The 15,598-nt window shown below is 37.7% G+C and overlaps 1 protein-coding gene across 1 annotated transcript in view; it reads left to right on the plus strand.

The window, feature by feature from the left end:
* slc37a1 (solute carrier family 37 member 1) overlaps positions 1 to 15,598 on the plus strand; it is a 33,702-nt gene that overhangs the window by 10,406 nt on the left and 7,698 nt on the right. The window contains exons 6-15 of the mRNA XM_059342788.1: positions 1,543 to 1,678; positions 2,617 to 2,693; positions 4,167 to 4,333; positions 5,460 to 5,512; positions 7,837 to 7,911; positions 10,259 to 10,381; positions 10,916 to 11,006; positions 12,726 to 12,788; positions 13,070 to 13,155; positions 13,772 to 13,820. Coding sequence (XP_059198771.1) covers positions 1,543 to 1,678; positions 2,617 to 2,693; positions 4,167 to 4,333; positions 5,460 to 5,512; positions 7,837 to 7,911; positions 10,259 to 10,381; positions 10,916 to 11,006; positions 12,726 to 12,788; positions 13,070 to 13,155; positions 13,772 to 13,820 — 920 coding nt within the window. The remainder of the gene's footprint in view (positions 1 to 1,542; positions 1,679 to 2,616; positions 2,694 to 4,166; positions 4,334 to 5,459; positions 5,513 to 7,836; positions 7,912 to 10,258; positions 10,382 to 10,915; positions 11,007 to 12,725; positions 12,789 to 13,069; positions 13,156 to 13,771; positions 13,821 to 15,598) is intronic.

The raw sequence follows: 15,598 nt of genomic DNA on the forward strand, positions 1-15,598 counted from the left end.
AGTTTCAAAACAATATTAGCACATGGTCATTGTAGCAAAGATTCTTGCATGATTAATCTATAAATGCACAGAAAGAGGTTACATACACAGTAATTGAATTACGCACGCATTGATAGTGACCTATGTCAATCAGATAGTGACCCCCACCCACAGAGAGAGAATAACAGATAATTCTAACAAACTCTTGTAACTGCACTCTTTTCATTCAAAGTCATGCTGTTGTAACACTCATTGTCCTGCTGAAATAAGCGGGGATGTCAGCGCATGGATTTTTTAAAATATATGCCAATTCTGAATTGATGCCAGCAGCAGAAATGTTTGGACAGTGGCAACAAAAGACTAGGAAAGATGTGGAACACTAAACAGGTTAATTGGTAACAGGTCACTATACAACCCTGATTCCAAAAGGACACTGGCCCTCATTTATCAAATGAGCGTACGACAAAAAGTGAGCGTAAAGTGGGCGTAAGATAATTTCTACACAAGCCTCTGCATTTATCAATGTGGACGTGAGCGGAGGGTACGATCAAATCTCAGTCTGCTCTCAGCTTGTGTACGCAGGTTTGAGTCAGCATGAAGTCCACATGTCTGAGTCTGAGAATTGATCTTAGACTATTGTATCGATGCCTGGAGCTGATAAAACTCTGTGGTGACAAACCAAAGCAGGTTTAGACTATATTATTTATCATTAAAACATAATCCAAAATAAATACACCCTGCGATCGTGAAATTCTTTAACCAGAATACTAGGCGAGGATATTAAATGTTGTTGTCTTCTGCTGTTTACCGTTACTATTATTATTATTATTATCCTGCTGGACACCAGAGCGTCAGCGTCTCCTTCACCAGCGGTTCTGACCCAATAGAAACATTTCCAATCAGCCACACGCTCCTCTGACTGGGACAGCATTATTACTAAATGTAAAGAAGTGAATAATTTATCTCCATCATTATAATAATAATAATTATATTTGCATATTATATAGGCTATTAGGCTTTATTGACCACGATGTATAAATGAAATATTCAAACCTCACCAGGAGTTGAATGTTCCACTGCTACTCTGCTGACAGCACCACTGATTTCCTTCCTACTTTTTATGCTGCCAAACAAAACTAATTTGTTGTGTTGCAGCTGTTGGACGTCAGCGTTTCACTTTCTGTCTCTGAGAAATTCCTGAGCAATGACAAGAGCACTAACCCTACAGTCAAGTCTGTGACTTATAAAGGTAGACGTGGTGCTGGTAGATAAAGTGGTAGTTATGACAGTGGTAGTAATAGTAATAATAGAAGTAATAAGACTAATTTTAACAGTCATAGCAGCAGAAAAACTCAAATGACAGCAGAAGTGAACGTTACTGGACCTGGAGCATCACTGTAAACAAATGACAACAGGGTTTTGAGATATCCTGCCATATAACAGACAAACAGACAGAACTGAAGCATGGTTAAGGGTATGACACAAAGCTTGCATGTAGGAGACATTATTGATGAGAGGAAGTTTCTATGGTTAATATGATGTCATCACTGTGTGCCCATGCAGCGGCATCATTGGGGAGCGTCTGCCCATTCGACTGTACCTGACAGTGGGCATGCTGACCAGTGGCCTGTTTACGTGCCTGTTTGGACTGGGTTATGTTTACAACATCCACAACCTCGGCTTCTATATATTTGTCCAGGTGAGACACAATCTTGAAACACTACTTTACCCTGAGGATTAATGTGCTAACTTCCGCTGCTTATACTTGTCATAGCACTGTTGTGAAAATAGAGCCTGCAGGCAAATACACAGTAATCATGAGACTGACACACACAGGTTTTTCTAGAATTCTCTTCAGCAATCTACTTGAGGCACAGGTTAGTTCAGTTAGTTCAGCTTTTTTATTTCGAACATGTGCGAGTAACACAACAAAGTCAACTCAAAAACAAACAAATCCAATGAAAATAATCAAAACAGAAATAGCAATAGTCAAAACAAAAGCTATAATGTGAATGCAGGAAGTGGCCGAAATGAGCTCCCTCCGTAGGGTGGCTGGGCTCAGCCTTAGAGATAGGGTGAGGAGCTCAGACATCCGGAGGGAGCTCGGAGTAGAGCCGCTGCTCCTTCGCGTCGAAAGGAGCCAGTTGAGGTGGTTTGGGCATCTGGTAAGGATCCTCCCGGGCGCCTCCCGTTAGAGGTGTTTTGGGCAACTGGTCCAACTGGTAGGAGGCCCCGGGGAAGACCCAGAACACAGTGGAGGGATTATATCTCTCTCCTGGCCTGGGAACGCCTCGGGGTCCCCCAGGAGGAGCTGAACGTTGTGGCTGGGGAGAGGGACGTCTGGAATGTCCTGCTGCCCCTGCGACCCGGCCCCAGATAAGCGGACAAGAATGGATGGAATGGATGGAACATGCTTATTTCTAGATTTAATAATCTTAATTTAAGAAATCTCGTCAAGGTAAATTATCTGTCCATGCATCATTTCCCTCAGATTTAGTGTTTTTATCTTGTTTTTAGACACACCTTTTTTGCAGTGCATTTACACAAGGGCACACAACTAATATGCTGTGTTTCTAATACTAAAAAACTAATACTGTAAAATCAATACTGTACTCTTTCATTCTTTTGTGATTTCAGGTGGCCAACGGCTTGGTCCAAACCACTGGCTGGCCCAGTGTAGTGACCTGCATCGGAAACTGGTTTGGGAAAGGAAGGTAAGATCTCAATAGTCCTACACTGACACGACACGACAACAGTGGAAAACATGAAATACAGATTATTCGGTTTTTAAAGAACATTTTATTAGCAGTTTGTGGTTTGGGATTCATTTTTAATAATAATAATTATGGTAACACTATAGATTAGGGAACACATATTCAACATTTATTAGTTGCTTATTAGCATGCAAATAAGAAACATATTGGCTCTTAATTAGTCATTATTTAGTATTTATTAATGCCTTATTCTGCATGGCCTTATTATACAACCAGTAAGCTATTAACTAAGACTTTTCCCTCAATAACCTCAGAATTATTGCTTTTAAGTAGTAAGTAAGGAAGTTGTTGTATATTAGTTACAATCTTAATATGCTTTATAATTTGGACTTTATAAGTCTCTGCATGGCGGTGAAGAAACCATGGAAACGGCAAATAGCCACCTTCGACGTGACTGGTGGCTCCTTTTGGATGATTGGATGAGGATTGGTTGATTGTAATGTCAATCATTATTCTACAAAGTGGCTCACTGGAAGACTAGCATTGGCGCAAAGTGACCCACTTTGTAGAGTAATGATTGACATTACATTACATTAGGTGGCTTGCCATTTCCATGGCTTCAATCACCGCTGTGTAGAGACTTATAAAGTCCATACAAAGTAAAGCTGCATATTGACATTGTAACTCATATACAACAACTCCCTTACTTACTACTAATAAGCAATAATTCTGAGGTTATTGAGGGAAAACTCTTAGTTAATGTCTTACTGGTTGTATAATAAGGCCATGCAGAATAAATCATTATTAACTACTTAATAATGACTAATTAAGAGCCAATATGTTACTTATTTGCATGCTCATAAGCAACTTATTAATGTTGAATATGTGTTCCCTAATCTAAAGTGTTACCATAATGATCATTATTATTGTTGTCACTATTATTATTATTTTCATTGCTATAGTTCCTATTTGTATTATGTTGTGTTTATTTAACACATCATCCATCATTTACAAGGGGTGTTTAGGGTAGATGTGGGTAAAAGTACAAAAGGAAATATCAACTTGTAGCTCAATTATCTTTTATATAATTGAAATAAACTAACAATCTTGTATCATATTGTGAATAGTGTTAACCCCTTGGCATCCAACGGCCTAGATGGCTGGTGGAACTTTTTGGATATTTTGGGGACAAACATCATCACACTTAAATAAAAGTGGGCTCATTGAATCAACAAGAGTCTAAGATTTCCAGTGATACCCAGTTTATACAATTCAAGACCCCAGTATGCAGAAATGTCCACTGTGTGTGTATCCCTACCTCTGAATGTGGTCTGAGCGGTCAGATCTCAAATGCGTCCTCAGTGTCTACTTAGATCTGTCTAATTATGATCAGACCACCCAGGACTTCTGTTAATACCAGGTGTGAACAGAACCTAACACCTTGCTATGTGACTTTTGGACCCATCCTGACAGGCGTGGACTCATCATGGGACTGTGGAACTCTCACACTTCAGTGGGAAACATCCTGGGCTCACTGATCGCTGGCTACTATGTCTCCTCCAACTGGGGCATGTCCTTCATTGTACCGGGCCTCATCATTGCCTTCATGGGCATCTTCTGCTTCCTCTTTCTTATTGAGCGTGAGTGCACCTTTATCCCCATTTGTTGGGGAGCATCAATATATTAATATTTTGCTCATGGCTTGATTTTTTTCTTATTTTGTATGAAGGATTTAGCTTCTTGTGCAGTTTATGCACTTCCCCAAAGTGCACATATTAATGTGCTGAACCTTTGTTTTCCTTAGTTAAGTAAGTTTCCATTTATAGTATTAATTCTAGGGCCGGGACTCAATTAAAAAAATGTATCTAATTAATTAGAGGCTTTGTAATTAATTAATCGAAATTAATCGCATTTTAATCGCATATAAATATTTGACCTGAGAACAGTGAGAAGTGATTTTTTTCACATGGATTTTTAGTATACTATTGAATAATGACTGAATACATAAGCTTAAGCAACAAAAATATTTTATTAAATATTTTGTTTATTTTTGCTCAAGTCCAACAGACCAGTGCAATTTTTGCCACCAAGTGCAGCAATAGCATATTTAGAAATATAGTACATTTCAGAAATTCAGGTAGCCTATAGGTAGGTAGACCTTCTGGAAACTAGAATACTTTGGTTCTTTAAGTAAAACACAATCCACGCTAGCTACCACACTAGCCGCTAGCTGCTATATGTTTTGCATTGAGGTGATACTTGAGGCTCGATCGACGCTCCATTCCGTTGTTTTTTTGTAACAAAATGTCCCATCATCCACGGGGCCAACCAAAGCGTCTCATCAGCTTCTTCCTTCATGTTCACTGTGGTTTGTTGTTGTCTGAACTCATGAACGCTAGTTTGTGCTCCAGTATAATCGGTCCGCCTGAAACTCATCCAGTGAGAAACGTTCCGCAGTGCAAAAATAAGTGCAATTAAAATGCCTCAATTTATTTAACGCGTTCATTTTGGTGTAATTAATTAATCTTAATTAACCCGTTAAAGAACCGGCCCTAATTAATTCCCATCCTAATGGTTTGAACAAAGGCTTCTGACTTGCTGAAAGAACATGTTTACCATTAAAAAGAACTTTGTAACTGGCTATGAGAGTACAGTAGTAACTTAGAGAGCAAGCCTTCGGTTTGCAGGCTCATTGAAGAACAGGAGCAGCTACAGCGTTCACAGCTGTTAGCGTCAGTAACTTTATGCCATCTTTTCTCTCTCCAGATCCAAATGACCTGAAAAGCATGTACGCTCAAAATTGTTCTCCAGGCAAGAGTGTGAGTACAGAGTTTTTCCTGTTTCATTTTTTTTAATGAAATGGAAACACAATCGCCTTCTTTCTTTATATCTAGATAAGGAAATCGTGTGACAGCTTGTATTTAGTCTGTGTCACTGTGTAACATTCAAGGCACCACCTGATCAACTGGAAGGTCACATTCACATGCATACTCACACACCAATGATTCAGCATCTTAACCAAGGATACTCTGATATAGGGCTGGATCATATGGTCATTTCATATCAATATATTTAGATGTTTCATGTTGAAATGCGACTAGAAGTGCTGCATAAGTGCAGGTCCATTTACCAAAGCAAGGATCAGCAGGTAAACCAGTAGATATTTTATAAAGTTTTGATTGTCATATCACCCAGTGCTGAAAGATGATACTGTCATTGAATTATTGCCTAGCCCTGCTTAACATTTAGACTGGCGGGGCCAAGGATCCACTGATCTTGCAACAAGTGGATGAGCTCTGTACCTCTGTATAAAATAAGTGGCTGTATCACCTAAAAGTGTGTCTGCGGGTTAAGGGTTAGGGTTAGTTTGACAGCCAAGTTTCCCTTGGTATGATGTGTGTTACTTTATATATATATATATATATATATACACACCAAAATTAAAAAAGAAAGGAAAGTAAGTTAAATGAAACATCTGATATGGAATAGGATGAAGTTTAACTTATTGACTCCTACCTGCTTCATATTCTTACATCTCATGTCTTATTTTCCCGTTTGCTTCAAAAGTTGGTAACACTTTACAACAACCATCATTTATAAATGGTGAACAGATAGTTTATTTATGTTTAATCATCATTTCTAAAACGTACATAGGCCATTTAGAATGATAATTACATAATTTATTAATGTTTAACTAACTAAATCATTCATAAATGACAAATATATTATATTAATGTATGTTTATAGTTACTTTACCATTAACAAACCAATAAATTATAATTAATAGTTTATTAGTAGTTTTAGTTGCACTCATTTAAACATTTTTAACACCATATTAAGAATGTTAATGATTTTGAAATGATTTATATACCTTTAAGAAATTGGTTGAAAACATTTAAAGATTAAATATGTATAGCACTTTGTATATGATTAATAATTGGTCTATAAACCATCTATAAACATCACTTAGTTGGTTCTTGTAAAGTGTTACCCAAAAGTTGTCATAGATCAACTTAGATTCACCTGTAATATGTATATCTCTAATCCACCATATATAAATCAGTCAATTTTACATTATATACAGATCTACCTGCATCAAAATAAACATAACAATTAAAAAGCAAAAGAAAAACGCTTTACTGTTCCATTCTACCATATTTTCCAAGCATTTTTATACAGTTTCTTAAATTGATTTATAGTTGTACTCTGCTTAATCTCAGTATCCAAACTATTCCATAAATTAACTAATGTTTTGTTTTTTTAAATTCCTGTACCTCCTCCAGCAGTCCATTATAACTTGCTGCTGTTTAGCCATCATTGCTATTTCTCACGATATAAAGTTGAGTGAGAATTTCTTTCTCTTCAACTTTCTCATCTGTAACTGCCCCAGTTTTTCTTGGTGACTTCTTGTTTGGAATCCTCACTGTTTTACGCAACTCCACAATATACACTTTCCTCTGTTGTTTTCAGTTTTACTTACATTCAGCAGTCCATATCTTTAATAAATACTTGTATTTTGTCTTAAAAGATGTGGTCTGAATACAGCTAACATTCATAGCACATGGCAAACAGGAAACAAGAACGGATATCTTAGTTTACAGTGAGAATCTAATTAATCCATCCAGTATTACACACCTTAGGTGCAATTTCTTCAGTGTGTTTTATCTCAAAGATTGATTGAACAAATACACATTTACTGGTTTACCACAGTCATTTTGGCAGCTTGAGAATGTGGCTGGCTCACATACAGAGGTTCTGATTGAAAACAATGTTTAATCTGCAGTGTAAACAAGGGACATAAAGGGTAATCAGTCACTATAGCTACAGTCTCAGTGTGTCCTTCACGCAGCTGTCTTAACTGATGACTGTAGCTTCACACACAGGGACGTCATTAAGATTCATAAAGTCTTTGTGAGTATGCAATAAAATTATTTGTGAGGTGTTTTTAAATATTTGTGTCTGCAGTAGGGGCACAAACAGAGTAGGAAGGTTTAGATGGTATTTAGAGATGGACTAACACACTCTTTATTTTGGTCTCTGCTAGCAATAAGAAAAATATAGAACCAGACTTATCCTTTAACGCCTGGAAAAATGACCTGGAACATGTGTGAATAATAATATGATTTATTCTCTCTTTGAGCAGGTTCCAACCAAAGGTTGGAATGGAGTAAATGGACACACTGAGGTATATCTGCAGTACAAGGACAACAAAACCCAGGTGTGTCTCACTGTGTGTATGTGTGGGTACTGTACATGCAATGCCCCTATTTTCATCAGGACTGTGCAGGTTTAATCCAACACCCTTGAAATTCTGATTTAAAAACTCTGATTGGTGCACAGAAGTATTTGATAACACCTTTTTCCTAGTGAAGAGCGCAGAGAAAAACACAAATACACAAAATGTTTCATGTGAAATAAGTATGCTGTCAATCGAATAAAATACTTAATTGTGATTAATCGCATGATTGTCCATAGTTAACTCACGATTAATCGCAAATTAATCACACATTTTTTATCTGTTCTAAATGTACCTTTTATGGTATATTTTTCAAGTTTTTAATACTCTTAAAACTCTTGACACATATGCTGCTTTATGCAAATGCATGTTATTATAATTGCAACAATCCAACAGAATGACAAATACAGTCCAGGATAACCTCAAAGGTACTGCATGCTCAAAATATGCTGAAAGCATAAAATGTGAAACTGAGACCCAACAAGAAACACCAGATGAATGTAACATGACTCAGTAATACTAACAGCATGTAGTGTCCAACTTAACACTAAACATCCTGTTTAAACAGCTCAACACAAACTGATTGACATCATCACAACAGGTTCACTGGTCAGTTGAATAAGATCATTCCCTGGATCCTTCACACTTAAAGTGAATCATTTGACACAGTGTAACTGTCTAACCTCACAAGGGATAATAAAGGCTCACAAAAACAAAACAGGATGATACAAAAGCTAAATTAAAACAAACAATAAATAAAGTGTGCATGTACCGTGAGGAGTGTGATGCGAGGGGGAGATCCCCCTGGTATCTGAGACTGGAGACTCCATGGTAACCGTGGTAACTCATTCACATCGACAGTAACTACAGATAACTTTATTTTTTTGTAGCTGAACTTGCCATTCAAAAGACACTTTATTGATTTCTGCTCACAGAGGGTTGTCTCTGCTGGCATCCACATGTTACTGCTGCACCGCTTACTGATTTCCCAAACTATGGGGCGGGCCGAGGGTCATACTCACAGATTGTGCGCATGTTAATCGCGCGTTAAAATATAAACGTGTTAAAAGGAATTTGCGTCTACGTGTTATTATTGCGTTAACTCTGACAGCCCTAGAGAAAAGTAAAACATTGAGTGTGTGTGTGTGTTGGGGGGCAGCCTGTCCTGTCCTGTTGAATCTTGCTTCAATGTTTCTATTTTTCTATTTTAGATATTGTCTCTTTGCCTTGTTCTGTAATTTTACTTAATCATTTTCTTTTTTTATACTCATTTTCTATGTATTGTTCCATCAACCTGCCCAGGGACTACGGGTGGAAAATAGCAATCTGCTAGAACGTGGCACAATGCATATTCTCTTGTTGTACAACATCAATGTTTTATTGTGAAATAAAAATTTTATTTGAAATAAATAAATTACAAATTACAAATTACTGTAATCCATTCAGGCATACCACTATTACGAGGATAGTGCTCTGAAAAGGAAGGTCAGTCCCTTTAGTGCTTGCAGGTGTTTCGTGGTTGCTTCAGCAGCAGTCAGTCTGAAAGATTTTGTGGGAAGCTGGTTGAACAATGAAAAATCATTCCTTGGCTGAATTCAAATGTCCATCCTCTGGACTTGTGGGCTAGGCATTTGTGGCACATCAATAATAAAAAAATTTGGACTCCGCAGGCTGCAGGAAGAGCACTTGTGTTCCCTTGCAGACTTGATGAATGCAGTGTTAGATTTTTGGATTTAAACATCCCTCGGTACACTGGTGCAACATGCCAGTCAAGTCCACAATTCTGCAAATGCAGGTTAGTCGGCACATTTGGATTCAGCTTCAGAGCTTTGTGAACATTTTTGGAGTGATAGTTCGGGTTTGGTTTACCACATACAGTTGTTCTTTATTTTTCAGTCTTATCTTTCAGTGACTTAATGCTTTGGTCTGTATGGAAAACTCTGCCCATCTATTACACCAAATGACTATCAGTCCAAGATAAATGCTTGCATTGATAGTATTTTGTGTGTTGGTGCATCAGAATAACAGGAAGGTGTTGTAATGGGTTACTGAATTGGATTAAATCTCCTTTGATTTCTCTTCAAATCACAGTTTGGATAAGTTATCTCAGGTCCTCTCTTTCATTTAATATCACACATTGTGTCAGAGATCAACATTCAAATGATCTAATTTACATCATGAACTCAACCAATGAAAATGTCTGGGTTAAAAATGACTCAAACATATAAAACCCACACAAATGTGCTGTGGATGATTGGCAGGTGAACTGTGTTGCAACAGTCCCACCTGTAGCCTCCGATCATCTCTCATCATCTCTCTTCTCTTTCAGAGTTATGATACAGAGCTGTTGTTGCCCAGGGACAGTGTGTGTGTCCCCACACAGCCAGTCGTCGTGGTGAAGAGGGAATCAGAGCCGTCTGCCATCAGCTTTATGGGAGCGCTACGCATACCAGTCAGTTATACGTACACACACACACACACACACACACTCACACACACACACACACACACACACATTCTTGTACTTCTATCTTTGTGAGGACCCTCATTGGAATAGTGAATTCCCTTGCAAGGTTATAATAGTGTGGGATTTTTCATTAGTTTTAGTTTTAATTTTGTTTTCAAATTCCTATGTTGTGCTTTAAGGGGTTAACATATCAACATTTTTAGAAAGCAGTTGCAGAACTACATCAAACATTTTTTTTAGTTGTGTTTCCAACTACTTGATATAATAATAATATTATTGCAATACCCATTATCTGTTAGCTCTGTTCTGGGTCTGACGTATCTGGCTCTTAGTTGCTAAATGCATCACTGTGTTGTTGTGGTCCCTAGTGCTGTTGTTGTCTGCTGTTAAATGCTGAGTAGGCGTCGTTCAGTGAATTTCATATACCACAGACGCTATGAATAGATTTTCGTCAGTTTTTCAATATTACTCTCTACTAGCAACTTTGTATTAATGTGTGTGTGCTTCTTGTCTATGTAGGGAGTGATCGAGTTCTCTCTGTGTCTGCTGTTTGCCAAGCTGGTCAGCTACACCTTCCTCTTCTGGCTGCCACTCTACATCACCAAAGCAGGTGAGGACCAAACACAACCACAAACATTATTGTTCTACATTTTTGTCTGTTTCTCCACAAAATTCTTACTAATGAACCTAAGCAAAATAATTGCAAAAGATGATTGTTCCATTGAATATTTCTATGTTCAACACCATGTATTGTACTTTTATGTTTTGTATCTGCTTGTTCCTAATTCTTAACTGACACAGTATGATGTTAAACATAAGGGGAATATTTAAACAAAGGATGCCATAGTTTCGTTACATAAAGTATAAATGTTTTAGATGTCACATGCATTGTGTTATATAAATTGCACTAAAATTCCTGCATCTTTAGTTTAAAACTTAAACTAAAATTAAGACCCACACAAGAACTGAGATTCAGTATTTAAGAGTGTTGCACTGGTAAAGTTCCTGCAGTGCTTAGGTCCTTACTAGCAGAAATTACTCATTAAGCAAAGTCCATGGAGAATAACAGGAGGCAGAGAGGATTGACAGGCGATGATGTGAGAGGCAGAGGATCCAGGCTAGGCTATGAGCTCTCGTTCAAGGGTGCCACCACTGAACACTCTAAATATTGTTACATCAAAAGGAAAACCTATAGAACTGGTTTTAAATTACAAGTACTTGGGATTTTATTCTTGATCAGGAGCTTTCATTTAAAGCCCATATCAACAACTTGGTCACTAAACTTAGGGTGAAGCTTGGGTTCTTTTTCAGAAATAGAACCTGCTTCTAACTCGGAGTCAGAGAGAAATTAGTGACGGCGACCTTCTTGCCCATAATTGATTATGGAGACATGCTTTATTTGAGTGCTTCATCCAAATGTCTCCAGTCCTTGGACATTGTCTTTCACTCAGCACTGAGATTTGTTACTGGCTGTAGTTGTCTCACCCACCATTGTGAATTGTATTTGAAATCAGACTTGCCTTCTTTGAGTGCACACAGATACACACATTGGCTGACTCTAATTTATAAGGCTCTCTTAGGCTTTATTCCTCCCTACTTGTGCTCCTTATTGCAGATAAAAAACGGTTGCTATGCCTTACGTTCCTGCACTACTCTCTTATCTGTTCCTCGTATAAGGACTGAATATGGAAAAAGAGCTTTTAGCTTTGCTGCACGGTCTGAATCCCTCCCACTTGGAGCTTTCTGTTCTATCCTGAGGAAGAGACAGTGTGATACCATCGACCAGTGCTTGTGTTTTTACATTTTTAATTGTTGTTTGTTACAGTTCCCACACGTTTTATTGTAAAACACTTTTGCACCTTGAAAACTGTTTGTTTTAACTTCTACTGTCACCTCCCTGTAATTGCTTTATGATGTGTGCTGCTGACCTCTTGGCCAGATCACCCTTGTGAAAGAGATCCTGATCTCAATGGTTTCTTATCTGGTTAAATAAAGGTTATAATAATAATGACATGAGACTGTGGATTGGAATCGCTGCACCGATAGCTGCATTATAGTAATATCAGGGACTCCACATGGCATCTGCCTGTGATTCCCTTCTGCTGGGCTGCTGCTCTCTGTGCCTCCACTGAGCGACTTATCCCTCCAGGGAGGGAGCTAGACTCTCCAGGGACATGTTTCTTAAACACAGAATCTCAGGTGTGAGAGCTTAATTTTAAAAAAGACAAAAAAATCACTGTACCTGACACACACAAAAAAAAGGTAATTGTTCGATTATTATTTGCAATAGTTTTAATATACTGTGTGTGTGTGTTTGTGTGTGTGCCAGCGCACCTAGATGCCAAGAAGGCTGGAGATCTCTCCACCCTGTTTGATGTGGGAGGAATAGTGGGTAAGTGACTTTGCTCAAATTTTCTATCTTATTTTTTTAAAAGAGAGACAAAGAAAGAGGAAGAGCTACAAGCACGTCATTTTTCTTCCCACTTCCCACATTCACTTACACCAGTACTGCCTTCGTTTTGTACTTTATGGTTCGTATAAAAGATATACTCTATTTTCCTGGCTCATTGCCTCTGTGTGTGTGTGTGTGTGTGTGTGTGTGTGTGTGTGTGTGCGCACGTCTGTCTGTGTGTCTGTGTGTCTGTGCGTGTGTGTGTGCGTGTGCATCTCCAGGGGGGATCTTGGCAGGAGTAATCTCTGATAAACTGGGGAAGAGAGCCACCACCTGTGCAGTCATGTTGCTGCTGGCTGCTCCCACAGTAAGTTTGCTCTGCACTTCTAGATTGTCAGGACTTGTGAAAGGATGTATAATCTGTGGCAAGTAGCATGGTAGACACCAGTCAGGCATACTAATAAAAAAAAATGTGCTTCTTTTTTCTCTTCTTCTTTTCTTCTTTAACATATAGCACTCCTGTAGCAATGACAGTTGGTCCTTAAAGTTATGTACTTTCTTGATTCCTGTGGTCTATGTCTAGTACCATCAGGCTGAATGCACTTATTGCAAGTCGCTTTGGACAAAAGCGCCAGCTAAATGACATGTAATGTAATGTAATACTAGAAAATGATAAATAGCACTTTAAGCCTGCAGAAAGGGATTGTAGCTGACAAGTCAGTTCACCTGATTGCATCCAGCTCTCCCCTGCTAAGTAAGCACTGAAAGCAAATGTTTTACAGAAGTGTGTCTTTGTTATCAGTGGAGAAGTAGACAGATTATGCAGCATATAAAAATACGAGGCATATTAACGCCAGCTATCCTCCTTTTGAGCTTAATGTTACATCAGACTGCTGCTTATTTGTTTAGACATGTGCATTTTAAATGGTGAAGTGGTTGAAAATGTGAGTGTTTTGACCATTATGCATTGTCTTTGTCTACAGCTGTATGGCTTCTCCATGATCAGTCAGTTTGGTTTGGGGCCAACCATCGGTAAGTGCCAACTCTCACTCCTCAGTCTGCCCAGAGCTGCTGCTGAATAGATTAGACCAGTGGTTCCCAACCTTTTTCAGTCATGTACCCCCTGTGAAATATTTTCCCCCCTACCAAGTACCCCCTAACCAGGGCAAAGCATTTTTGGTTGAAAAAAAAAGACTTAAAAACAGAGCGCTGTGCCATCAGTGTCTGATTTATTAAACTTTGGAACTGATAAACACATACAAAATTTAAACATTTCAAAAAAATATATTTCAAAGATTTTAAATGTTAATAATCCATGACTAAATTTATTGCAAGTATTTCTCATCACTAAAATGTAGTGATTCAAACTAATGTAGTAAAAACAGTGAGCATATAACCATTTAAAACTATAACTGCTACGCTTCAACCAGGACTCCTTCTTTGAGTTTTCAGGTGACTGACAGGTGATGCCAGGTGGCATATGACAGCTTGGGTCCAACCATCCTGGTATGGGGGAGACTCTGGGTTTTTTAGGATCAGGAAATTGAATAGCCTACTGAATATAAAATTCATTTTAAGAATTTCTACTTATATTTTCCTAAAATATGTATTAAATAATTATTTTTAAAGGATTTTTGCATGGATGCTACTTTTTAAATGTATATTTTAAAATCTCACGTACCCCCTGGAGTGCCTTCACGTACCCCCATTTGAGATCCACTGGTATAGAGCATTCATTCATTAGTTGATCGCCCAAAAAATATTTTGTGGTAGTTTTGAGAAGTGCTGAATTGTTATGCAACATTCTCTAAAGCCACTTACTGTATCCTGCAGCAAGTTGGGCTGGAATAGTAATAGATAATACTATACTTGGAACAATAGAACGACTCCAGTGGCGTTGGCTTTGTGGTTTTTCTACTCAGCATTATACAAGAAGTTTCATATTAATCTGTTATTCAGTAATAACATGACAGATATCTTTTTTTATGGTATAAAAAAAAAAAATTGAAACAAGAAACTGAGCAAATATATTTTCGTCATTGTGGCAGCAATATGCTGCCGTACTGAGCATGTGGTTGACAGAAGCTCTTAAGTGAAAGCATGTACTGTATGTTCAGAGAGGAATAAAGTCCAGTCAGACATGTTTACCCTACAATTCTCTATTTAAAAAAAAAAAAAAACCTTTCTCAATGATTCAGGCTACTGAATCAATAGATCAATCAATAGAAAACCTGCAGTGTATATTTTAACTAAAAAAAAAAAAAAATGAATGGCTTCAAAGTCCAAAAATGTAACATTTAGCCCTAGGGCTGCAACTAACGATTATTTTCATCATCGATTAATCTGTCGATTATTTAAATGATTAATCTATTAGTTGTTTGGTCAATAAAATGTATAAAAATATCAATCAGTGTTTCCCAAACCACAAGATGATGTCCACAAACCAAAGAGATATTCAGTTTATTGTCATAAGGAAAAAGAAACCAGAAATATTCACATTGAAGAAGCTGAAATCAGAGAATTTGGACTTTTGTCTTTAAAAAACTGCTCAAACCAATTATTCGATTATCAGAATAGTTGACGATTAATTTAATAATCAATTATTGTTTGATTAATTGAATCATTTTTGCAGCTCTATTTAGCACTTTAAAAGTTAGTAATGTTAGAACAGGCTGTGGAGGTATTTCAGTTTAACTGTATTATCTGTGCTACTCCTCAATGTGTAAAACTGATTAAAGTCATTGGGTCCTTCATAAAAACAACAATAACGTTTGTCAGGGCTGGTATGTGTAAAGCTGCAGGGAACAACA

This window comes from Centropristis striata, chromosome 10 (assembly GCF_030273125.1).
Source record: "Centropristis striata isolate RG_2023a ecotype Rhode Island chromosome 10, C.striata_1.0, whole genome shotgun sequence".
Lineage (NCBI taxonomy): Eukaryota > Metazoa > Chordata > Actinopteri > Perciformes > Serranidae > Centropristis > Centropristis striata.